Source organism: Coregonus lavaretus (genome assembly GCF_964263955.1).
Source record: "Coregonus lavaretus genome assembly, chromosome: 35".
Classification (NCBI taxonomy): Eukaryota; Metazoa; Chordata; class Actinopteri; order Salmoniformes; family Salmonidae; genus Coregonus; species Coregonus lavaretus.
The window spans coordinates 11277509-11304608 of record NC_140022.1 but is presented as its reverse complement, the minus strand read 5'-3'; the positions used below and the strand labels follow the sequence as shown (position 1 = coordinate 11304608).

The 27100-nt window shown below is 45.3% G+C and overlaps 1 protein-coding gene across 1 annotated transcript; it reads left to right on the top strand.

Moving 5' to 3' along the window:
* Window positions 1-313: 313 nt before the first annotated feature.
* On the top strand, window positions 314-26688 carry LOC311109785 (eukaryotic translation initiation factor 5B-like). Its single transcript, XM_084152783.1, has 22 exons — window positions 314-432; window positions 6786-6908; window positions 7057-7123; window positions 9694-10411; window positions 11015-11229; window positions 11498-11747; window positions 11853-11939; window positions 12085-12156; window positions 12262-12560; window positions 12646-12864; window positions 13533-13600; window positions 13688-13829; window positions 14068-14199; window positions 14712-14894; window positions 15127-15288; window positions 22401-22532; window positions 22947-23078; window positions 23209-23285; window positions 23414-23578; window positions 24859-24997; window positions 25127-25288; window positions 25485-26688. The coding sequence occupies exons 1-22, from the start codon at window positions 398-400 to the stop codon at window positions 25590-25592; spliced, it is 3687 nt and encodes a 1228-aa protein (XP_084008909.1). The 5' UTR covers window positions 314-397; the 3' UTR covers window positions 25593-26688.
* The last annotated feature ends 412 nt before the right edge of the window (window positions 26689-27100 follow it).

Sequence of the window (27100 nt, the reverse complement as noted above, 5' to 3'; positions counted from 1 at the left end):
GGGTTAATTATACAAATCTTTGGCCTAGTGGTTAGAGTGTTGGACCAGTAACTGAAAGGTCATTAGTTTGAATACCTTAGCCGACAAGATGAAAAATATGTTGATGTGCCCTTGAGCAAGGCACTTAACCCTGATTTGCTCCAGGGACGCCGTACTACTATGGTTGACACTGTAAAACAACACATTTCTATGCACCTATCCGGTGTATGTGACAATAATGTTTTACTCCATTATACCTGCGCAGTTTGCGCAGTGAAGATGCCCTTCACTTCAGCACAGACAACAGAAAACGCTCTGCAACTGCGCAGGATGTGTGACCAACACTCATTGGACCAACCATATGTGCTGTATCGGCGAACAACGAGGCTGAACATTGTGGATAAAAAAAGCAAGGAGAATGGGGAAGAAACAGAAAAAGTCAGGCGAAGACAGGTAAATGATAGTGTGGCCCGTGTGTCGTAAGATTTGAATAAGTTGCGATGTATGCAACAGACTTCTATTAATATAGCTAGCTAGCTAGTCGTACAGGCTGAGCTCGCTAGCATTAGCATGATACTGGAGCCATGAGTTTCATGTGGCGGCAGATTGCTTTGGCTAGGCCTCCTGTCTTGAGCTTATTAATAAGCTAACGTTATCGTCGCGCACTTGTTTTATACCTTTCATATTGACAATGAATTAATCAATTTATATCTCGTATAAACCTGCTTGATTTGGCCCAACAGAGACACTAAACCTATTATTGTCGCTATTAGTTAGCATATGTTATGCAGCTACATTGGCACCCTACTACCAGATAGCTACTATAGCTGATTATGCTAGCTAGCCAGGCTCAATGCAGACAGTCAGTCACATTCTAAAGTTCATTTCCATTAGCTCGTGATCTATCTCTTAGCTAGCTTGCTCATTAACTAATAGGAAAACGCAGATAACTAGCTATCTAGGATGCAATTCTAACAGGACATTGTCAGCGAACTATTACTGAATCTTTGAGTCACTGATAACATGAGTGAGGACCTCCAGCCTGGCTATGCCCCATGCCTGCAACATCATCCCTTTTCATTGTGCTGTCAGAAAGGGCCCTCATTCATTGTCCCCACTGTCGCCTCTATGGCTTGAGTATCCATCCAATGGCTGTGTCCCCATGTAAGTCAACGGGGTCACTTGCGATTGATACACCAGTTAGATTTGTTGTTGCCCCCCTCAGTTTGGGGAGCTTCAGAATAAAGCAGTATGCTCATAGTAATGCTGATCTCAATGTCTAGAATATATATATTTTCCATTGCCAAGTTTTAGGTATTACTACTAAAAGTCTTAACCAATGTTGTTCATAAATGGATAATACATTCCTGAATAGATGTCAACTGACACTGACATGTCTCATTAAGGCATAGGCCTACATTGGATGCTTGTCTGCCAAGTGCACTAATCTACACTGACTACTAGTAGTAGGCACTCAAATCCACCCTTTGTAAGGCATGACCAGGTGTCTGCTTTTGTCTGTGGGAATGAGCCTTGACAGATAATAGACAGAGACAGTAGGCCTTAGTGCCGTGCTGGCTTGGCGGCGGAAGCTGCCATTTAAGTTGATTATTGAGGGATATATATTGACTGACCTGCTGTGATGGTGAGCTCTCACCCCTTGTACTGTATACTACTGATCTGCTGCCTGCTCCAGTCAACGCTGCAGTAAGGTCAAGATGATACCAGGCCAGGGCTAAAGATGGCGCAGAACGCCAATGGCGGAAGGATATTCAAGCTTAATTAACTATGGTCCTCTCTGTTCCCCGTAACCAACGACTATTACAGGTCTGGTCCAGAAACAACCCCTAGCCCCTAACCCCTAACCCTAAAGGCACTTGTATATAAGCAATATTCATAGTAGTTATTACGGGTAAATAAGTGAAAGGAATAACATTGATAGACAGGATGTTGATAGTTATCCTGTTCTATCAGCTGCTTCTTCATGATTTCATTACACAGAGGCTAGGGTGTGTGCACTGTGCATCCTGTGTATTATACCCGGGGTTGGGCCCTGTCCATTCAAACATAGAGGTGCTTTCCACTGCTGATGCAACAGGCACGCAAGGACGCTAGCCTCTCCGTCTGTATAAAGGCTGAGGATGAGCAGACGTAGGGCTTTTAGCCTCAAAGATCCATGTCCTGCTTCAGGTAAGGTTGTTGTGGTTGGATTGTGGGTGGTTAGTATTTGAGATGGTGGTTATCAGTAGGTTCATAATGGTCATTACAGGTTAGGGACTGAAGTTGTTTGGCTTTCATGTTTGAATGTTTGCACACTGAAGGTCTAGAATTAGATATTGCATTTTTTGGACAGTAGGTTTAACAGTGTGCAGCAGGTGTTGTTGTTGGATGCACACTTCCCACAGTCAGGGTTGATTTGTGGCCACTTGTGAGTCATTTTAGGACTGTACAGTCGTGGTCAAAAGTTTTGAGAATGAAACAAGTATTGGTCTTCACAAAGTTTGCTGCTTCAGTGTTTTTAGATATTTTTGTCAGATGTTACTATGGTATACTGAAGTATAATTACAAGCATTCCATAAATGTCAAAGGCTTTTATTGACAATTACATTAAGTTTATGCAAAGAGTCAATATTTGCAGTGTTGACCCTTCTTTTTCAAGACCTCTGCAATCCACCCTGGCATGCTGTCAATTAACTTCTGGGCCACATCCTGACTGATGGCAGCCCATTCTTGCATAATCAATGCTTGGAGTTTGTCAGAATTTGTGGGTTTTTGTTTGTCCACCCGCCTCTTGAGGATTGACCACAAGTTCTCAATGGGATTAAGGTCTGGGGAGTTTCCTGGCCATGAACCCAACATTTCGATGTTTTGTTCCCCGAGCCACTTAGTTATCACTTTTTCCTTATGGCAAGGTGCTCCAGCATGCTGGAAAAAGCATTGTTAGTCACCAAACTGTTCTTGGATGGTTGGGAGAAGTTGCTCTCGGAGCATGTGTTGGTACCATTCTTTATTCATGGGTTTGTTCTTAGGCAAAATTGGGAGTGAGCCCACTCCCTTGGCTGAGAAGCAACCCCACACATGAATGGTCTCAGGATGCTTTACTGTTGGCATGACACAGGACTGATGGTAGCGCTCACCTTGTCTTCTCCGGACAAGCTTTTTTCCGGATGCCCCAAACAATCGGAAAGGGGATTCATCAGAGAAAATGACTTTACCCCAGTCCTCAGCAGTCCAATCCCTGTACCTTTTGCAGAATATCAGTCTGTCCCTGATGTTTTTCCCGGAGAGAAGTGGCTTCCTCGCTGCCCTTCTTGACACCAGGCCATCCTCCAAAACTCTTCGCCTCACTGTGCGTGCAGATGCACTCACACCTGCCTGCTGCCATTCCTGAGCAAGCTCTGCACTGGTGGTGCCCCGATCCCGCAGCTGAATCAACTTTAGGAGACAGTCCTGGTGCTTGCTGGACTTTCTTGGGCGCCCTGAAGCCTTCTTCACAACAATTGAACCTCTCTCCTTGAAGTTCTTGATGATCCGATAAATGGTTGATTTAGGTGCAATCTTACTAGCAGCAATATCCTTGCCTGTGAAGCCCTTTTTGTGCAAAGCAATGATGATGGCACGTGTTTCCTTGCAGGTAACCATGGTTAACAGAGGAAGAACAATGATTTCATGCACCACCCTCCTTTTAAAGCTTCCAGTCTGTTATTCTAACTCAATCAGCATGACAGAATGATCTCCACCCTTGTCCTCATCAACACTCTCACCTGTGTTAACGAGAGAATCACTGACTTGATGTCAGCTGGTCCTTTTGTGGCAGGGCTGAAATGCAGTGGAAATGTTTTTTGGGGATTAAGTTCATTTTCTTTGCAATTAATTGCAATTCATCTGATCACTCTTCATACCATTCTGGAGTATATGCAAATTGCCATCATAAAAACTGAGGCAGCAGACTTTGTGAAAATTAATATTTGTATCATTCTCAACTTTTGACCACGACTGTAGTAAAGCCTTCAAAGCTGTCGACATTTTCTGTTGACAACCTTTTTAGTGTCCTGTGTCTGTCTGGGTCGGACTGACTGTGTCTGTCTGGGTCGGACTGACTGTGTCTGTCTGGGTCGGACTGACTGTGTCGGACTGTCTGGGTCGGACTGACTGTGTCTGTCTGGGTCGGACTGACTGACTGTGACTGACTCTGTACCCTCCTTGTCAGCCTGGACATGAAAATCATATTTGCGTGAAATGTGCTAATTTGACCAAGGCTGCAAATATTTTTAATACCACACATGCCTTACTAGTTTGTATAATTTTGCTGCTAAGGCTGCATTTTTTGTTACATAGCATATGGCAGAAATCTGCACTGAGAAGCATGTGGTTCCAAACTACAGTGCCTTGCAAAAGTATTCATCCCCCTTGGCGTTTTTCCTATTTTGTTGCATTACAACCTGTAATTTAAATAGATTTTTATTTGGATTTCATGTAATGGACATACACAAAATAGTCCAAATTGGTGAAGTGAAATAAATAAAAAAACTTGTTTCAAGAAATTATAAAAAAATAAATACCGGAAAACTGGTGCGTGCATATGTATTCACCCCCTTTGCAATGAAGCCCCTAAATAAGATCTGGTGCAACCAATTACCTTCAGAAGTCACAATTAGTTAAATAAAGTCCACCTGTGTGCAATCTGTGTCACATGATCTCAGTATATATACACCTGTTCTGAAAGGCCCCAGAGTCTGCAACACCACTAAGCAAGGGGCACCACCAAGCACCATGAAGACCAAGGAGCTCTCCAAACAGGTCAGGGACAAAGTTGTGGAGAAGTAGCTCCTGTAAGTCGCTCTGGATAAGAGCGTCTGCTAAATGACTAAAATGTAAATGTAAGTACAGATCAGGGTTGGGTTATAAAAAAATATCCTGAACTTTTAACATCCCACGGAGCACCATTAAATCCATTATTAAAAAATGGAAAAAATATGGCACCACAACGAACCTGCCAAGAGAGGGCCGCCCACCAGAATTCACGGACCAGGCAAGGAGGGCATTCATCAGAGAGGCAACAAAGAGATCAAAGATAACCCTGAAGTAGCTGCAAAGCTCCACAGCAGAGATTTGAGTATCTGTCCATAGGACCACTTTAAGCCGTACACTCAACAGAGCTGGGCTTTACGGAAGAGTGGCCAGAAAAATGCCATTGCTTAAAGAAAAAAGTAAGCAAACACTTTTGGTGTTCGCCAAAAGCCATGTGGGAGACTCCCCAAACATATGGAAGAAGGTACTCTGGTCAGATTAGACTAAAATTGAGCTTTTTGGCCATCAAGTAAAACTCTTTGACTGGCGCAAACCCATCACCTCTCATCACCCCGAGAACACCATCCATGTTTTTCATCGGCAGGGACTGGGAAACTGGTCAGAATTGAAGGAATGATGGATGGCGCTAAATACAGGTACATTCTTGAGGGAAACCTGTTTCAGTCTTCCAGAGATTTGAGACTGGGACGGAGGTTCACCTTCCAGCAGGACAATGACCCTCAGCATACTGCTAAAGCAACCCTTGTGGTTTAAGGGGAAACATTTAAATGTCTTGGAATGGCCTAGTCAAAGCCCAGACCTCAATCCAATTGAGAATCTGTGGTATGACTTAAAGATTGCTGTACACCAGTGGAACCCATCCAACTTGAAGGAGCTGGAGCAGTTTTGTCTTGAAGAATGTGCAAAAATCCCAGTGGCTAGATGTGCCAAGCTTATAGAGACACCCCAAGAGACTTGCAGCTGTAATTGCTGCAAAAGGTGGCTCTACAAAGTATTGACTTTGGGGGGTGAATAGTTATGCACGCTCAAGTTTTCACAATAAAAAATATTTTGCATCTTCAAAGTGGTAGGCATGTTGTGTAAATCAAATGATACATACCCCCCAAAAATCCATTTTAATTCCAGGTTGTAAGTCAACAAAATAGAAAAAATGCCAAGGGGGGTGAATACTTTCGTATGCCACTGTATGTATATATATATTTATTATTATGATAATTTTTTAGGGGGTAGATCAGCTTTAATATTGCCGATAGATTGTAGCTTCCATTAATGTAATTGTCTGCATCATTTCCAATCCCCCATATATATATATTTTTTTAATATATTTATATACAGTACCAGTCAAAAGTTTGGACACACTCATTCCAGGGTTTTTCTTTATTTTTACTATTTTCTACATTGTAGAATAATAGTTAAGACATCAAAACTATGAAATAACACACATGGAATCATGTAGTAACCAAAAAAGTGTTAAACAAATCAAAATATATTTTATATTTGAGATTCTTCAAAGTAGCCACCCTTTACCTTGATGACAGCTTTGCACACTCTTGGCATTCTCTCAACCAGCTTCATGAGGTAGTCACCTGGAATGCATTTCAATTAACAGGTGTGCCTTGTTAAAAGTTAATTTGTGTAATTACTTTCCTTAATGTGTTTGAACCAATCATTTGTGTTAAAATTACATTTTTGGAAAGCAAATATTATTTTAGCAAACAATTATTGTGATTCATCCTATATTGGCCCTAACATCTTTACTCCCTAGCAACAGTTGTGGGATACATACATACACACACAAACACTCATACACACTCAACCCCTTTCCCCCACAAACAACCATAAACTCAGATGCTCAACAGTTGTTCCATCCCAGAGCCCAACTCAAGAAAGGAATTGATTTACGAATGCATATACAGTTCCCAACTATGTTTGACGATGCTGTCTATTGCCAAGTGTAATGCGCATCATATGTGATTTGCGTGACTTTATTTCAGTGCCAAAGACGATGGCATCGACCTTGACGCCCTAGCAGCAGAAATCGAAGGCGCGGGAGCCTCCAAGGAACAAGGTAAAGGAAAAGCCAAGAAGAAGAAAGACAAAAAGAAAGAGGAATTTGAGTAAGTATTTTATTTCCTGTCTTCGACAGTAATGAACGCTCCATTTCAAATCATTATGGAAATAACTGTTGGACGGAAATATTTTCTATACTTGCCTTGGACTTTGCAGTCTACTGTGTACTGATCATAATGATTTGATCTTTGACAGTGAAGATGACATCCTGAAAGAGCTGGAGGAACTGTCTCTTGAAACCACGGGAGCTAAAGGCAGCAAGGTAAAGTATAGCCATATGCTAATCTACATATGTAATGACCCTATACCAGGTTATAGCCCAATGCTAATATGACTATATAATGACCCTATACCAGGTTATAGCCCAATGCTAATATGACTATATAATGACCCTATACCAGGTTATAGCCCAATGCTAATATGACTATATAATGACCCTATACCAGGTTATAGCCCAATGCTAATATGACTATATAATGACCCTATACCAGGTTATAGCCCAATGCTAATATGACTATATAATGACCCTATACCAGGCTATAACAGGGTTTCCGTTAGCCGGTAATAGCCGGCTTCAAAAAAATTAATAAAATAGAAAAGCCGATCAATTAAATTGGCACCGGCCAATTGTCCGGGAGAAGGAATGAAATCCCATAGCGAAATAATGCTTTTTAGCATATTCATTGACGGGAATACCAGTTGATGTAAATACATTTGACCGGTCATGCTTATCAGTCTATGGGTTAATTTGCATAATTTAGTGGAATTATTCATGATGTATCTTATTTATCACACGTGCACAGCATAGAGATACAGAGCCTTTGAGTGGAAAATCTGTCAGACAGTGCTTTTGCGCAACAATTCTAAATGCAATCATGGGTTAACCATTTTTTGGCCACTATTAAAAATGCCTACAATTTTTATTTCTCAAATGGTAATTGAAGTGAGCGTCCCATTCGCCATTCAAATGCATAGGCAATGGAAGGCAGGCTTTATCAGCGCTTCACACACCACTTTGCAATGAGCTGGAAGCCGTATGCATTTTGAAAACATACAGCTACTTAATTGTTTGGAACCTGAACGTTTTACTACATATTATGAGGCATGTTTTACCTTGCTTCAAAGTAGACTAGGCAAAATCCGACCATATCCATGGAGGCAATTATTTTATAAAGACTTCCATAAGCCATTTAAACCAGTAGCCTATTTAACAAAGAGAGCATGCAGACGAAGCCAACAAGCACGATTCTCTGTTCCTGGATCTGAATCAACTCGTCCCCAAAATAGCAAAAGAAGCAAGAAAGGGACTGATCATGACCAATCTATAAACCGGATAAACATTGGAATTAATTTTGAAAGGTGGAAAAGTGAGGCCGAAATGGCCACCGTTCTCATGGACTGGTAACTTTAGTGCCGACAACCCCCACAGACTTGTCCCTCCATCTCCTGAGTGGCGCAGTGGTCTAAGGCACTGCATTCGCAGTGCTAGCTGTGCCACTAGAGATCCTGGTTTGAATCCAGGCTCTGTCGTAGCCGGCCGCGACAGGGAGACCCATGGGGCGGCGCACAATTGGCCAAGCGTCGTCCAGGGTAGGGGAGGGAATGGCCGGCAGGGATGTAGCTCAGTTGGTAGAGCATGGCGTTTGCAACGCCAGGGTTGTGGGTTCGATTCCCACGGGGGGCCAGTATGAAAAATAAAAAAATAATGTATGCACTCACTAACTGTAAGTCGCTCTGGATAAGAGCGTCTGCTAAATGACTAAAATGTAAAAATGAAAAGACTAATCTGTCTTTTACTTATCAAAATTCTCAATTTAATTGAGCGAACAACAGTAGGCCTACAGCCTGTCTTACTGGCATCAGTGGAGAGCATCGGCCATGTCCCCGGTGAGTGAGCACTGCGCATATTCACTCTTTATCATTGTCGGGTCAGTGCCACTTAAAAGTTAGTTTTTGGACAATAATTTCCTCTTCCAGTTTAGATGGATGTCATGTGCATGTTCTGTTAAGATTAATTACCAAAATCTAAACGCGATTACTGTTATTCTGAGCACCGTGGGTGGACGCCCTAGTCAGGTTACGCACCCAGTGCATAGGCCTATGGGTCCAGTACCGTAATTTATTTTCAAATGACCGGTAAATTAAAATGTTGCTGGTCAAATGTCCGGCGCCACATTTTCATACAGAAACCTTGGGCTATAGCCCAATGCTAATCTGCATATGTAACGACACTATACGAGGCTATAGCCCAATGCTAATCTGCATATGTAATGACCCTATACGAGGCTATAGCCCAATGCTAATCGGCATATGTAATGACCCTATATGAGGCTATAGCCCAATGCTAATCTGCATATGTAACGACGCTATACGAGGATATAGCCCAATGCTAATCTGCATATGTAATGACCCTATACGAGGCTATAGCCCAATGCTAATCTGCATATGTAATTACCCTATACGAGGCTATAACCCAATGCTAATCTGCATATGTAACGACGCTATACGAGGCTATAGCCCAATGCTAATCTGCATATGTAATGACCCTATATGAGGCTATAGCCCAATGCTAATCTGCATATGTAACGACGCTATACGAGGATATAGCCCAATGCTAATCTGCATATGTAATGACCCTATACGAGGCTATAGCCCAATGCTAATCTGCATATGTAATTACCCTATACGAGGCTATAACCCAATACTAATCTGCATATGTAACGACGCTATACGAGGCTATAGCCCAATGCTAATCTGCATATGTAATGACCCTGTACCAGGCTAGCAAAGCACATGCTCCTATGGAGTACTCATCACTTCCACAATCCACAGAAACCAGACGCCACAGACGAGCCGGAGAGTGCCGCCGAGCCGCCGCTGCCCACCAAAGCAGAGAAGAAGAAGACGCGGAAGGGCAAGCGAGCCAGCCTGGAGGATGACGACGGGGAAGACGAAGAGGTTTCGGGTACGGGTCACGTGGGAAAGGAGGACAAGCAGAAGGACAAGACGACGTCTGCTGCCCCCGCTGCTGCTGCTGCTGCTGGCTCAGACTCAGAGGACGAGGCCTCACGGACCCGGAGGAAACCTAAGGCAGGGAAGAAAGGAGGCCGCAAGGAGGCCTCGGACGAGGAAGAGGAGGATGAGGATGGAGGTGCGAGGAAAGGGGGGGGAGGAGGGGAGGATGATTCAGACGATGACGGCTCGGTGGACGCGTCGCAGGCCGGAAAGAAAGGCAAGAAGAAAGGTAAAGCCAAGGCAGACGATGAAGAGGAGGAAGAGGAGGAGGGAACCTTCAAGATGAAGACGGCCGCTCAGAAGAAAGCAGAGAAGAAGGAGAGAGACCGCAAGAAGAAAGAGGAGGACAGGGCTAAGCTGAAGAAGCAGAAAGAGAAGGAGGAGGAGAAAGAGGGGAGTACTGAGGTGGCAGCAGTGCCTAAGAAAGAGAAAGAGGTAGTGAAGAAGAGTGAGCCAGCGGCCCCAGCTCCAGCAGCAGAGACGGAGGCAGCAGCAGAGATTGAAGATCAGGAAGGGGCTGATCCTCAAGGAGAGGGTGAGATTTATAATTGGTTAATATTGTATCCATTCCACAGCCTAAATGGCAACACTTTACAATGAGTTGCCCCTATACCATGTAGGAACTACTTTGGTTTTAAGAATGTAAATGTTTATCTGTACCCATTAGCTGCCGATGAGGTGCTTGAAACAATTAATGGTAAGGGAAGGAAACTAACAGATTTCTGTTTTAAGGTAGCTTGTTACATGCCTTAATTAATTAATTAATTTTGCTTGACCCCAGGAAGAGTAGCTGCTGCCTTGGCAGGAACTAATGGGGGTCCATAATAAATACAAATACATGTGGTGTTAATGTGTAGTTCCATGCAGCCACAGTAGTAGAAGTCCTGTAGGATCTACTTTGGTAGTATTGTAATTACTCATCTTAATTCTACCCATTAGCAGCTGATGCAGTGGTTGAAACAATGAATGAACCCAATGGTAATGTTTTCAAAGTAGTTAAAGTGGCGTTACTGTGACGCTACATGTAATTAGTCCAAGATGTAGAAATGGCTTGATGTTGCAGTTTCATGGTTACGGTGTGACTGTTTAGGTTAGTGTGCTATGACTGATTTCTGTTGGGGTTTTTGTGTTACTTCAGAAGAGGAAGGGGGAGACAAGAAGGGCAAGAAAGACAAGAAGAAGAAGAAGGGGGACAAGGAGAAAGAGGAGAAGAAGAAGGGACCCAGCAAGGCCACAGTGAAGGCCATGCAGGAGGCTCTGGCACGCATGAAGGAGGAAGAGGAGCGTGCCCAGAAGGAGGAAGAGGAGAACCTGCGTCGCCTGGAAGAGCAGGAGGCTCAGAGACTGGAGCAGGTTAGACACACACATACACACACACACTGTGTACACACACATACACACACACACACACACTGTGTACACACACACACACACACACACACACACACTGTGTACACACACATACACACACACACACACACACACACTGTGTATACACACACACACACACACACACTGTGTACACACACATACACACACACACACACACACTGTGTACACACACACACACACACACACACTGACCTCTTACCAACTGACCTCTTCAATGTGACACCTACAGGAGCGCCTGGAACAGGAGCGCAAGGAGAAGAAGAAACAGAAGGAGAAGGAGAGGAAGGAGAGGCTGAAGAAGGAGGGCAAACTGCTGACCAAAGCCCAGAAAGAGGCCCGGGCCAGGGCTGAGGCCACACTTGAACTACTGAAGGCCCAGGGTATTGAAGTGCCATCCAAAGACGACTCGGTGCCAAAGAAGAAGCCAGTGTACGGAGACAAGAGAAAAAAGAAACCCCAGCAAGCACAGACCCCTGAAGGTAACAGCCTCTTCCAATCCACGTCAAATACCTTTCCAACTGCAAAATCATTGATCTATTCATTCGTTTGTGCCTCATCCCTCATTCCTCCTCTTCCCTGGTCAGAGACCTCAGAGGTCATGTCACCCACGTCGGAGACTGCAGAGCCAATCATCTCACCGATGGCGGTGGAAGCTCCCAAAGTAGAAGCAGGTAAAATTGACCATTTATCTTGGAGACTGAGCCTGCCTTTATGTCCTCAGCTTGTTGTCCAGATCTTGGTGTAACGCCAGACAACTTTCATTGCCTCAGTCACATTTTGTATCACGTCTTCCTCTCCCTCCCTCCCTCCCCCCAGAGGTAGAGCAGAAAGCTGAGTCTGCAGTTGATGACTGGGAGGCTATCGCTGAGACTATCGATCAGGACAAAGGTAGGACAGGACAGACTTCAGGTTTTAGCAATATGGCACTCTCCCAAAGGCTTGTGGGAATTTTCTCCATGCTTACACCTCATAACGTCTGTTCTCCCTCTACAGAGCTGAAGAAGGTCCACATTGAGGTGAAGCCAGAGACGCCAAAGCAGCCCCAACAGAAACCCTCGTCACAGCCGGAGGAAGAGGAGGACGATGAGGACGAGGAGGAAGAGGATGATGAGGAGGAGGAGGAGAGTGAGGAGGAGGAGGAGAAGGAGAGTCAGCCTCACGCACCGCAGCAGGCCCCAGCCACAAAGAGGAAGGGAGGGAAGGAGAGCTCAGAGTCCAGTAGTGACAGCGACTCAGACGATGATCTCACTAAAGAGGAGCGGATCTACGACAAGGCCAAGAAGCGTATTGAGGTAGTCTCATACATACACACTCCTATCAACATTGTTGAACGATAGAGAAGTGTGATGTGGTTCCGTCTGTGCTTCTCCTGTGTAGAAACGTCGAGCAGAGAACATAAAGAACATCAACCTGGACAAGCTCCGCTCCCCCGTGGTCTGTGTACTGGGCCACGTAGACACAGGCAAGACCAAGATCCTGGACAAGTTGAGGCATACTCACGTACAGGACGGAGAGGCAGGAGGGATCACCCAACAGATCGGAGCCACTAACGTACCTCTGGAGGCCATCGTAGAGCAGACCAAGATGGTGAAGAACGTGAGTACCGCTGCGCCTCTCCCTTCTGCTCAGACACAGTCATACACTGAACCGTGAACGTACACTGAGTGTAGAAAACATTAGCAACAGCTTCCTAATGTTGAGCTGCAACCCCTTTGGCCCTCAGAACAGCCTCAATTTGTCGGAGCATGGACTCTACAAGGTGTCGAAAGCTTTCTACAGGGATGCTGGCCCATGTTGAATCCAATGCTTCCCACAGTTCTGTCAAGTTAGCTGGATGTCCTTTGGGTAGTGGACAATTCTTGATACACGGGAAACTGTTGAGGGTGAAAAACCCAGCAGCGTTGCAGTTCTTGACACACTCAAACGGGTACGCCTGGTACCTATTACCATACCCCGTTCAAAGGCACTTAAATATTTTGTCTTGCCCATTCACTCTCTGAATGGCACACATACACAATCCAAGTCTCAATTGTCTCAAGGCTTAAAATTCCTTCTTTAACCTGTCTCCTCCCCTTCATCTCACTTATTTGAAGTGGATTTAACAAGTGACATCAATAAGGAATCGTAGCTTTCACCTGGTCAGTCTGTCATGGAAAGAGCAGGTGTTCCTAATGTTTTGTACACTCAGTGTATGTATGGCATTGGATTTGAATAGATAGTTGGTGTTTAATGGTTCTTTAATCATTTCATTGTTTCCTCTTCAGTTCAACAACGAGGCCATTAAAATCCCAGGAATGCTTATCATCGACACCCCAGGCCACGAGTCTTTCAGGTAAGCCCTCATTCAGAAAAGTGTGTGTGGCCACTGCCTGCGTGTGTGTATCTGACAGCATCTCACACCAGCTCTCTCTATGTCCAGTAACCTGAGGAACCGGGGCAGCTCTCTGTGTGACATAGCCATCCTGGTGGTGGACATCATGCACGGTCTGGAGCCTCAGACCCTGGAGTCCATCAACCTGCTCAAGGAGAAGAAGTGTCCCTTCATCGTAGCACTTAACAAGGTCAGTCTCTGTCTGATCACCTCCCAGACATGCTCATAGCTTATCTCTGGGATGGATGGAAGGATGGATTATATGTCTGGTAGAGGACTTGCATGCATTAAAGGCACTCAATGGCCCACAATTGACTGGGAATAAAGCTACCGGGTTACAATAGCTGGCAGTAGTTAATTGGTTGCCCATCCATGTGACATGATGTGTCTTGTCCCTTCTATTCGTTCCATTTCTATGTCTACTCCAGATTGACCGTCTGTATGACTGGAAGAAGAGTCCGGACACAGACGTGGTGGCCACACTGAAGAAGCAGAAGAAGAACACCAAGGATGAGTTTGACGAGAGGGCCAAAGCTGTCATCGTGGAGTTCGCACAGCAGGTCACTAACTATATGAACAAAGGAGGGAATAGAGTTTCGGAGTTGACAGCACTTTTCACTATTGCGATGCACCGATTGTGTGAACCCTGAGTGACCCTGCACCTTAGAGACTGCTGCCCTATGTACATAGTCATTGAACACTGGTCACCTGAATGTTTACATACTGTTTTACCCACTTCATATGTGTATATACTATGTTCTATTCAAGGCTCATCCTATACAGCTACTGCTGTACATACCTTTTCTATTCATATACTGTCCATACACACCATTATATATGTGTGTGTGTGTATATTTATATATTTATATTCCGGTCTCTGACATTGCTCGTTCTGATATTTCTTAATTTCATTTGTTATTATATTTATGTGTATGTTGTTATTGTGTTGCTAGATATTACTGCACTGGTAGAGCTAGAAACATGAGCATTACACTGCACCTGCAATAACATCTACAAATCTGTGTATGCGACCAATAAACTTTTATTTAATCTCTCTTGTGTATTCGTACAGGGTCTGAACGCAGCCCTCTTCCATGAGAACAAGGACCCTAGGACCTTTGTGTCTCTGGTGCCCACGTCGGCCCACTCCGGGGACGGCATGGGCAACCTGATCGCTCTGCTGGTGGAGCTCACCCAGACCATGCTAGCACGCCGCCTGGCTCACTGCGACGAGCTCAGGGCTCAGGTCATGGAGGTGAGGGAGAACTACTACATTACTGTCACAGCTTATTGAGATGAGGAAGAAGAATCCTCCCTGTTGTTGTTACGGTTAGATTGGTGTTATTTTAGGGGCATTTCTGTTACGTCAGTGTCATTACTGTTACATCGGTGTCATTACCGTTGTGTTGTTGTCATTACCGTTCCATCATCTAACACTTATTATTAATGTTGTATTAAACTCAACATGTGTCCCTGTCAATCCTCAGGTGAAAGCCCTGCCTGGTATGGGCACCACGATAGATGTGATCCTGATCAATGGGGTTCTCCGGGAGGGAATGACCATCATCGTCCCGGGGGTGGAGGGACCCATCGTCACCCAGATCAGGGGGCTGCTGCTGCCTCCACCCATGAAGGAGCTCCGGGTCAAGGTATGAAGGAAATGCTTATGTTGGGCCTTTCTTTATTAAAGAGCACTTGTAGGTGCAGCAAACAGTTATGACCTGATTTCAACAGGAATGTCGTGCTGTCCATGACTTGGCTAGGGGTTAATCTTAACTTCCACTTCCAAGTCTCATTTTCACTAAGTAATTCACTGATGTCAATGGCAGACTAAGCGATAATTTGACGGTGGAAGTTAGAATTGGCGGCAGGTTGCCTAGCAGTTAGCGCATTGGGCCAGTAACCGAAAAGTTTCTGGTTCGAATACCCGAGCCGACAAGGTGTAAAATCTGTTGATGTGTGTTACGAACCCCGTGGCTCTAAACGTGTGTGTGGACATGAGACCCGTAACATAAATTATGCAAATTAGGAGTGTGGCATGGAACAGTGAGAACAAATAGGACACAACTACCATGAACTACCGTCAAACACACATGGTTTATTTCAGAACACACGGTAAGGGTTTGGGAAAAAGGGCTGAGCAGGACCCAAGAAATGAAACAATAGTGTAAAACACCCCTAAACTGATCTTGCCTGCCTCAAGAACCACTAGGCTACTGCTACCATACAAAAATACAGTGGGTGGTCCGCTCAGGTCTAACTAGTGTTTATAGACAGTTCTTTCTACGGGAAATGTATGCCCAAGGGCAGCTAGCTCAAACTCCCCTTTTCCCAGAAACACACAATAGTTACCAAACAGAGTAACCAGCAACTTAGTGAGTACTCTAAACAAAGGACATCACAGTATCCATTACTCACATACAAAACAGTAGTCTAACAGAATTACCAATCATAGTAAACAGCCACTTAGTGAGTAATCAAAACCAGGACACCACCGTGTCCATACTCACATACGGAAATATTCTCTCTCTCTCTCTCTCTCTCTACAAACACAAGACTGGTTTTTATACAATGGGCTGTGTGATTGAACAAACGAGTAACAGGTGGTGCAATGCACAGGAATGTTCACTGATTGGTCCAATCAGCAGACACCTCAACGACCACCAATCAGGAACATACAGGACACCTGTGATTAGGGCAGAAGGAGAGAAACACACAAAAACACAGGATACCTGTATCCGTAACACTCCCACCCTTAAAAGAGCAAACCACAATGGTTTGCGACACACGTACTATCACAACACCCAAATTCACAAATCATCCTGCCGGGATAACAACAAAAAAAAACCTAGATCATTACACACGAGACAAAGCATCTGCCAACACATTATCCAACCCCTTTTTGTGGCGGATCTCCAAATTATAATTTTGCACGACAAGTGCCCAACGCATAAGGCGTTGGTTCTGGTTGTACATCCGGTGGAGAAAAACTAAGGGGTTATGATCAGTATACACTATCACTGGTAATGCACTGGAACCAACATAAACTTCAAAGTACTGCAGAGCTAACAACAAAGCTAGAGCTTCTTGTTCAATGGTGGAATAGTTTGTCTGACATTTGTTAAATTTCCGTGAAAAATAACAGACAGGATGGTCCACTCCACTCTGGTCTTGCTGCAGTAGAACAGCCCCAGCACCTCTGGCACTTGCATCTACCTCCAGTTTAAACGGTCGTTCAAAATCTGGCGCAGCAAGAACAGGAGTACTACATAAGAGTGCAGTGTTGAAAGCAGTATGACAATCTTCAGACCATACAAATTTTCTCGCCGGACTGAGCAAATCCGTTAATGGAGCAACTACAGCAGAGAAATTTTTACAGAAACTACGGTAGTAGCCAACCATCCCTAAAAAACGGCGTAGCTCTCTTCTGGTGGTAGGTGCGGGAAATGCGTTTATAGCCGAGACCTTGGCATCTACAGGGCGCACCTGACCATGGCCGACCTGTTTACCAAGATAAGTAACAGTGGCCTTCCCAAACTCGCACTTTGCTAAGTTCAGGGTTAGAGAAGCGGTTTCTAGATGTTCACACACTACCCTTAGAGTGTTAACATGATCAGACCACTCAGTTGAATAAATTACCAGATCATCAAGGTAAGCACTACAATTAGGAACTCCAGCCAATACTGTGTTAACCAGGCGTTGGAAAGTGGCTGGTGCGTTCCGCATCCCAAATGCCATAACAGCATATTGTAGGAAGTGATCTGGGGTCACAAAGGCAGAGATGTCGGAGGCACGTGGGGTTAACGGCACCTGCCAGTAACCTTTTAGAAGATCTAGTTTGGTTACATAAGTAGCAGCACCAACAGTATCAATACAGTCATCCAGTCTGGGTAACGGGAACGAGTCGGGCACTGTGACAGCATTGACCTTCCGATAGTCCGTACATAATCTGGATGTCCCATCAGGTTTAGGAACCAGAATGCACGGAGAACTCCAAGGACTTGAACTTGGCATAGCCAGGTTATTCTCCAGCAAATAACCGACCTCACCCCTCATTATCTTTCTCTTAGCGACGTTGACACGATAAGGATGTTGCTTGATAGGTGCAGCAATAGAGACAGCCGACTCGGCCAGTTTCTCTGGACTGTCTACCTGAGTGACGGGTCTGGTGTGGTATGTCTTCAACATGTTAACGTGGCACACACGAGATTGGCGTTTTCTATCAGGAGTCTGTATCACGTAGTCAGTTTCAGTTAGTTTCTTTTCAATGACATAAGGACCAGAGAAACGTGCTGACAATGACGCTCCTGGCACAGGCAACAATACAAGAACTCGGTCACCTGGCTGCAGTGAACGAGAAACAGCCTGTGTGTCATAGTGTCGTTTCATCCGTTTCTGTGAGGAAGACAGCGCTTCCTTTGCTAGAGCACAGGCAGCATGTAGGCGCTCACGAAAGCGACTAACGTAGTCCAACACATTTTCTTTCACACACAACTCTTGTGACAAAAACTGATCCTTAAGGACTTTCATAGGTCCTCTCATGGTGTGTCCAAACACCAGTTCAGCTGGGCTGAACCCTAGGGATTCCTGTACTGTCTCACGGACAGCAAACAACACTAGAGGAACTCCCTCATCCCAATCTTTCTCAGATTCCAAGCAATATTTACGGAGCATAGACTTCAGGGTCTGATGCCAATGTTCAAGCGCACCCTGAGACTCTGGGTGATATGCGCTTGACACACGGTGTGTAACTGACAAGGATTTTAACACTTGTTTGAAAAGTTTAGAAAGGAAATTCGTACCCTGATCAGTTTGTATCACCTTAGGTAATCCAAAAGTTGAGAAGAATTTGATCAACGCTTTACTCACCACCGGAGCAGTAATCCTTCGCAGAGGAATGGCCTCTGGGTACCTGGTGGCCACACACATAATTGTCAACATAAACTGGTTACCAGATTTTGTTTTTGGTAATGGTCCAACACAATCAACCATCACATGTTCGAATGGTTCACCTATGGCCGGTATGGGACAAAGAGGCGCGGGGGAAATAACCTGGTTCGGTTTCCCAACTACTTGACAGGTGTGGCAAGTCCGACAGAACTGAGCCACATCTTGTTTTAAGCCAGGCCAAAAGAAATGTCGCAAAACACGATCATAAGTCTTGGTGACTCCCAGATGTCCGGACCACTGGTGATCATGAGCGAGGGATAAAACATTTTGTCGAAAGGCTGTAGGAATCACTATTTGGTAAACAGCATTCCAATCTCCGCCAGCGTCAACATGGGATGTCCATTTACGCATGAGGAGATTACCATCAATGAAATATGCCATGTTTTTCTTCTTTAGCTCGTCCTCTGAGACAACACTAGAAAAACATTTAGCCAGGCTAATGTCAACCTGTTGGTTAGCGATCAGCTGCTCACGAGTAACTGGTAACTGTATTGCCTCAGCAACAAGTTCCACATCCTTCTTCCTTTCTCTGGGCTGTTGGTCAGACTGCACCAGCTTACCAGAGGTAGCACCCGAACTATCCTCTGGGTCACACTCTCTGAATAGAATCGTGTTCGACAAATCTATCACTTCACCCACTTGTCGTGCTTGAGCACGTGTGACAGCACAAGCGGGGAACACATCTGGATAACCCTGTGCCAGCTCCTCGGAGAGAGCCTGGTCACTTTTATCCAATACCTCCAATATGGGTATCACCTTTCCTCCGGCAATATCGTTGCCCATTATAAATGTCACACCTTTTACTGGCAACATAGGACGTACACCAACTCTGAACAATCCACTGACTAACTCAGAGTGTACGTTCACAAAGTGCAATGGCACGAAACCCATTTCAATTCCTTGTACTAACACACTGGAACCACAATATGTATTATTAGACAAGGGCAACACATCAGCTAGTATGAACGACTGCGCCGCACCAGTATCTCGGAGGATTCTAACTGGACGCTGAGACGCTTCGTTATCTGATATAGAAACAAACCCCTCAAAAATGAACGGTTCATAACTGTGATCTGGGACAGGGACTTTCAAACCACATTCAGTATGAGGCCTCTGTCTTGATTCCGGCCTTACAACCGTACGAATCAGCCCAACACCCGTTGGCGGCCTGGCGTGCTGAGGCATCCCCGGTTTGCGTTTTAGCAGAAAGCAATCATTAACCATATGTCCCACCTTATGACAATAGAAACAGTGACGCACATCTTTTGGGCGTGCTGGATGTACTGCTGGTCGACTAGGATTAAAAGTTAGCAACTCCGCAGCCCTGCTCTCCGTACGAGCCGAAAACACGCTCTTATGCGTCAACACAAACTCGTCTGCCAATACAGACGCTTCCGACAGTGAGGATACTTTCTGTTCGTTCAGATAAACTACAATGCGTTCCGGTAAACAATTTTTAAACTCTTCTAACAAGATTAACTCCCGTAGAGAGTTAAAATCAGTTACCTTACTAGCACTGTGCCATTTGTCAAACAGATTTCCTTTGTCTCTAGCAAACTCCACATAAGTCTGAGTAGGAGACTTTTTATGAGACCTAAATCTCTGTCGATATGCCTCAGGAACAAGCTCATAGGCACGAAGAACAGTAGCTTTGACCACTTCATAATTCAAACTGTCTTCAAGAGGTAGCGCTGCCAGAACCTCTTGGGCTTTACCTGTTAGTTTACACTGAAGTAATAGGCACCATACCTCTTTGGGCCATTTCAATGCTACTGCTATACGTTCAAACACACTGAAATAGGAATCAACCTCTGACTCCCTAAACACAGGTACCAAGGTGATCTGCCTACTAATATCAAACGTAGCAGATGACACAGCTGGTGAGGATGGCTCACTAGCAGGCATAGTACTAGCAGAGACTAACCTCGCTGTTTCTGCCTCTAGTTCCATTTTACGCACCTCCAGTTCCATCTTACGCATCTCCAGTTCCATCTTACGCGTCTCCTGTTCTGCCTCTAGCTTACGCGTCTCCTGTTCTGCCTCTAGCTTACGCGTCTCCTGTTCTGCCTCTAGCTTACGCGTCTCCTGTTCTGCCTCTAGCTTACGCGTCTCCTGTTCTGCCTCTAGCTCCATTTTACGCATCTCCAGCTTGTCTTGCCTGATTTGTGCCCGCTCTTCCGCCTCCATTTGGAGCCGTGTCGAGCGGACATCCATCCTGGCATCACTGTCAGTCAGTGGGGAGAGTGGGTCATAACGGGGCAATGTGGCTGGAGCCTTAGTCTCGTCCTCAGACACTGATGGGCTTACAGGCGTAGCAACCACATCCCCTACAGGAGCAGCAGACTCAGGCGGCGGTAACTCAAGCACTCGCTCGTTTAACAATATCGCTAGCACTACTTCCCTAACTTCTGCTTTCACTAAACCCCTCGGTATGGGTACAGAAAAGTGGTCAGCCAAAGCCTGTAGATCCACTCTACGGCAATTATCAAAAACCTCCCACGTAGGGTTTTCCAAAAATGCCTCCAACTCAAAAGTAGCCATCCTACTAGCAACACGAGTCGTCGACTACTGAACACACAAAAAAAAACAGGTAGTACCGCTGCCAAGCTCAACACTGAACCAGACACTTACTAATTTGCATGAGTAACATGGGATAGATCCCGGACGAACCCCCACTTTATGTTACGAACCCCGTGGCTCTAAACGTCTAGGGTGGATGGACATGAGACCCGTAACATAAATTATGCAAATTAGGAGTGTGGCATGGAACAGTGAGAACAAATAGGACACAACTACCATGAACTACCGTCAAACACACATGGTTTATTTCAGAACACACGGTAAGGGTTTGGGAAAAAGGGCTGAACAGGACCCAAGAAATGAAACAATAGTGTAAAACACCCCTAAACTGATCTTGCCTGCCTCAAGAAGCACTAGGCTACTGCTACCATACAAAAATACAGTGGGTGGTCCGCTCAGGTCTAACTAGTGTTTATAGACAGTTCTTTCTACGGGAAATGTATGCCCAAGGGCAGCTAGCTCAAACTCCCCTTTTCCCAGAAACACACAATAGTTACCAAACAGAGTAACCAGCAACTTAGTGAGTACTCTAAACAAAGGACATCACAGTATCCATTACTCACATACAAAACAGTAGTGTAACAGAATTACCAATCATAGTAAACAGCCACTTAGTGAGTAATCAAAACCAGGACACCACCGTGTCCATACTCACATACGGAAATATATTCTCTCTCTCTCTCTCTCTCTCTCTCTCTCTCTCTCTCTCTCTCTCTCTCTCTCTCTCTCTCTCTCTCTCTCTCTCTCTCTCTCTCTCTCTCTCTCTCTCTCTCTCTCTCTCTCTCTCTCTCTCTCTCCCCCCCACCCCCAAACACAAGACTGGTTTTTATACAATGGGCTGTGTGATTGAACAAACGAGTAACAGGTGGTGCAATGCACAGGAATGTTCACTGATTGGTCCAATCAGCAGACACCTCAACGACCACCAATCAGGAACATACAGGACACCTGTGATTAGGGCAGAAGGAGAGAAACACACAAAAACACAGGATACCTGTATCCGTAACAATGTGCCTTTGAACAAGGGGTGCTGTGCTACAATGGCTGACCCTGTAAAACAACACATTTCACTGCAACTATCCGGTGTATGTGACAATAATAAAACTATTTTTTTAAAGAATTGGCCCTATAATGATGATCTGTGTGCAGTATTAAGGAATGATCTGAACCCCGGTCCTCTTTAGAACCAATATATAGTATTAATGAATGATCTGTCCTCTTGCCCATTTAGAACCAGTATGAGAAACATAAGGAGGTGTCTACAGCCCAGGGAGTGAAGATCCTGGGGAAAGACCTGGAGAAGACCCTGGCAGGGCTCCCCCTGCTGGTGGCCCACAAGGAGGACGAGGTGGCCGTGCTCAGGGTAAGACTGGCACATTGTACTGTATATCAGGGGTTCTTTAAAAAAATCAGCTCGAGACCCAAATGAGAAATTGACCGTCCTCCCGTGACCCAAATCCTCCTCCAACGACCCAAATAAAGAATGAATAGTGTGTGATTTATAGATGTATTCTCATAATTCGCAAACCCACCTCTCACATGCCCAGGGCCCACTTTGAAACCCGACCCATAGTTTAAGAAACACTGCTGTATATGAGAACAGGGCTGTGTCTCAATAGTGTTAGACTGGAACCCTCTGCCACCTATGGCTACATGTCAATAGTTATGAATGGCTCCCTGCTTCCTGTCCTTGTCTTTTTTTCCTTCTCTGAGTGAGTTACTAGTACACACACACACACGGTGTATTGAGATCCTCTGCGTTGTGATTCCCCTGCAGGATGAGTTGGTGCGGGAACTGAAACAGACGCTGAACTCCATCAAGCTGGAGGAGAAGGGTGTGTACGTCCAGGCCTCCACCCTCGGATCCCTGGAAGCCTTGCTCGAGTTCCTACGAGTGTCCAAAGTGCCTGTGAGTATCACCCACATATGCTTACCGCTCATATACACACACACACACACACACACACACCGTATCAAACTACAATATAGTATTGAGATAATGTGCTGTAATGTTCATGTTTTTCCGTCTCCTCCAACAGTACGCTGGCATCAACATCGGTCCAGTTCACAAGAAAGACGTGATGAAAGCTTCCACTATGCTGGAGCATGACCCACAGTATGTGACCTTTCTCTTTCTGTTTCCCCTCCTGTTATACATTTGTTTGTTTGGTTACTGTCTCAGCATGATTAACCCTTTCCGTGTAAACTGGACAATAACACAAATGAAATGCTATTCTATTCTAGGTATGCAACGATCCTGGCGTTTGATGTGAAGGTGGAGAGGGACTCCCAGGAGATGGCTGACAGTCTGGGGGTGAGGGTGTTCAGTGCTGAGATCATCTACCACCTGTTTGATGCCTTCACCAAGTACAGAGAGGACTACAAGAAGGCCAAGCAGGACGAGTTCAAGTATGTGAACACACACACACCCTTTACATGATACCAACCATGACTTTGTTTTGCTGTCATAGGCCATGGCACAAGTGATACACACTGAGCCCATTGGAAGGCTTCTACCTGTCCTGCCTGGGCTTGGTTTCCAGACAGGACAGTAGGTGTGTGGTATGCCTGGGCTTGGTTTCCAGACAGGACAGTAGGTGTGTGGTATTACTGGGCTAGGTTTCCAGACAGGACAGTAGGTGTGTGGTATGCCTGGGCTAGGTTTCCAGACAGGACAGTAGGTGTGTGGTATGACTGGGATAGGTTTCCAGACAGGACAGTAGGTGTGTGGTATGACTGGGATAGGTTTCCAGACAGGACAGTAGGTGTGTGGTATGACTGGGCTAGGTTTCCAGACAGGACAGTAGGTGTGTGGTATGCCTGGGATAGGTTTCCAGACAGGACAGTAGGTGTGTGGTATGCCTGGGCTAGGTTTCCAGACAGGACAGTAAGTGTGTGGTATGACTGGGATAGGTTTCCAGACAGGACAGTAGGTGTGTGGTATGCCTGGGATAGGTTTCCAGACAGGACAGTAGGTGTGTGGTATGCCTGGGATAGGTTTCCAGACAGGACAGTAGGTGTGTGGTATGCCTGGGCTAGGTTTCCAGACAGGACAGTAGGTGTGTGGTATGACTGGGATAGGTTTCCAGACAGGACAGTAGGTGTGTGGTATGACTGGGATAGGTTTCCAGACAGGACAGTAGGTGTGTGGTATGACTGGGATAGGTTTCCAGACAGGACAGTAGGTGTGTGGTATGACTGGGATAGGTTTCCAGACAGGACAGTAGGTGTGTGGTATGACTGGGATAGGTTTCCAGACAGGACAGTAGGTGTGTGGTATGACTGGGCTAGGTTTCCAGACAGGACAGTAGGTGTGTGGTATGCCTGGGATAGGTTTCCAGACAGGACAATAGGTGTGTGGTATGACTGGGATAGGTTTCCAGACAGGACAATAGGTGTGTGGTATGACTGGGATAGGTTTCCAGACAGGACAGTAGGTGTGTGGTATGACTGGGATAGGTTTCCAGACAGGACAGTAGGTGTGTGGTATGACTGGGATAGGTTTCCAGACAGGACAGTAGGTGTGTGGTATGACTGGGATAGGTTTCCAGACAGGACAGTAGGTGTGTGGTATGACTGGGCTAGGTTTCCAGACAGGACAGTAGGTGTGTGGTATGCCTGGGCTAGGTTTCCAGACAGGACAGTAAGTGTGTGGTGTAGTAACAGTCGTTTTCTGTGTTTCTCAACAGACACATTGCGGTGTTCCCCACTAAGCTGAAGATCCTGCCTCAGTTCATCTTCAACTCTAGAGACCCCATCGTCATGGGAGTCAACGTGGAGGCTGGGGTCCTCAGACAGGGAACCCCACTCTGTGTGCCCAGCAAGGGGGTGAGTGTGTGCGTGCGTGCACCGGTCTGTGTGTGTGTGTGTGTGAGATCTGTTTAATCTCAGTGGGGTTTCTATCTTGGTAGAAACGGGTATAATAAAATTATCTCACTCTGATTTACTCCCTGTCAGTTTGTGGACATTGGCATCGTGACCAGCATTGAGATCAACCACAAGATGGTGGACAGTGCCAAGAAGGGCCAGGAGATCTGTATAAAGATCGAACCGATCCCTGGAGAGGCACCCAAGATGTTCGGCCGACACTTTGAGGCCACCGACATCCTCGTCAGCAAGGTACGGTCACAAACAATGTGGTGGGTTTTTCAGGTCAGTACAGTGTATCAAGTGTTGTAAGTACTCACTGTTCCACTGTACTGACAGCAGCTCCCCAAACCCTAACAGCATTGGGTTCTATACCAAAAGTAGTGGACTATAAACAGAACAGGGAGAATTAGGAGTCCTGAATGTGGTCATTCGTTTTGTTCTCCAGATCACCAGAGCGTCCATCGATGCCCTGAAGAACTGGTTCAGAGACGAGATGGGCAAATCTGACTGGCAGCTTATCATGGAGCTTAAGAAGACTTTTGAAATCATCTGAACGGAAGAACGGACACACACCTTCATGTCTTCAGGAGGCCGCAGCACATTTACACACACACACACACACCACTGATCACGTGACACCTGATCAAAGACACACACACACACTTATTCATCACACCCACGTATGCATACATCCATAAACGGTGAGAGCAGTGCAGTGTCGCACTTTTCCCCTCTCCCCCATCCCCTCTCCTCTTTGGTGGGCGGGGGAGTGTATTGTTAGAGGGAAAGAAAGTGTTTTTCTGTGAGAAACCAAACTATTTCCCGCTGTTAACAGTGACAGTTTAGACAGCGTCGACACACACACTATTCCAACGTGCCTGTTGTTTGGAATCATCTTGAGTTGTATTTTTCATTTCGCCTCTCTCTCGCTCTCCCCATCCGGCTGCTCGAGCCCTATCCCCTGTAATCACTCTGCTGTTCAGGCTGGGGTGAGTAGGAGTGAAGAGAGCTGGGTCGGGCGTCACCTGCGCCACAGATCTACAGAATTCAGCAAACTGGGTTTGACAAGTTTCCGTGGGTGCCGTGTTGGCACCGGAAGTCCCAAGACAATGACATTCCACTGAGAATGCAAATGACAGCCTTATTGTTATGACATGTTGGGTGCCAACATGGAAGCTAGTTTGCTGAACTCTTTATATCTATCATGGCTCAGGGGGAGATGTGAGCCAAAGGCCTGAGCGAATTAGAGGAGGGGGGGCAGCATTCTTACCATAAGTTTTAGACTTCTGAATAATATTACCTTGTCAGTGTTTTCTATTTTCTTGAATGCAGTTATTTTATGGTCCTTTTAAAAAGCCCCTCCCTCTCTGACATCACCACCACCCATCACCAGCCCCCCTGCCAATGCAGCTCGACTGGTGCCTATGGACGTTTCTTTACAATGAATGAACTAGATGACAAAATAGGCAAGCCCCTCTCTACTTGAGTTCGATATGTGAAAGATAATACAATTCTACATCAATAAAGAAATGTCATATTTATAAAAGTCGCAAACCCTGCCCCCTCTGCCTTGTATATTTTCGATAATGTTATGAATGGAATATGCATTGAATTCAATTCTATGAAAAATAAAGCTTAAGTGCTACTTCCCCTGGTTTTATATGCTGTTATTAGTGATCGTCGAGTTCCCCTGTTTCTGGTTTTCTTTTTTCAATAACGTTTTAATATACTGTTAAATCGTGAAATCGCATATTTAATTAATTTCTGCAGAATGGGTGGATGGCTGTGTTTTGTTACCCTGTGAAATTTGTTTTACTTTGTTAATGTGAATCTATACATTTATAGTGCACATATGAATGTGGTGTACAAATGGCAACAATTGCTATTTATTTGATCGAAAGAATAATGTAATCACCCTCAAGGTAGTGGAGATTTTATATTTCTGCAGGCAGGGGGCGCTACAGTTCATTCTGACGTGGGATTCGGGAGTCCTATAAATAATAAAGGGTATTTTCTGCAAAGCTGTATATTTGTACACATTTACATTTAAGTCATTTAGCA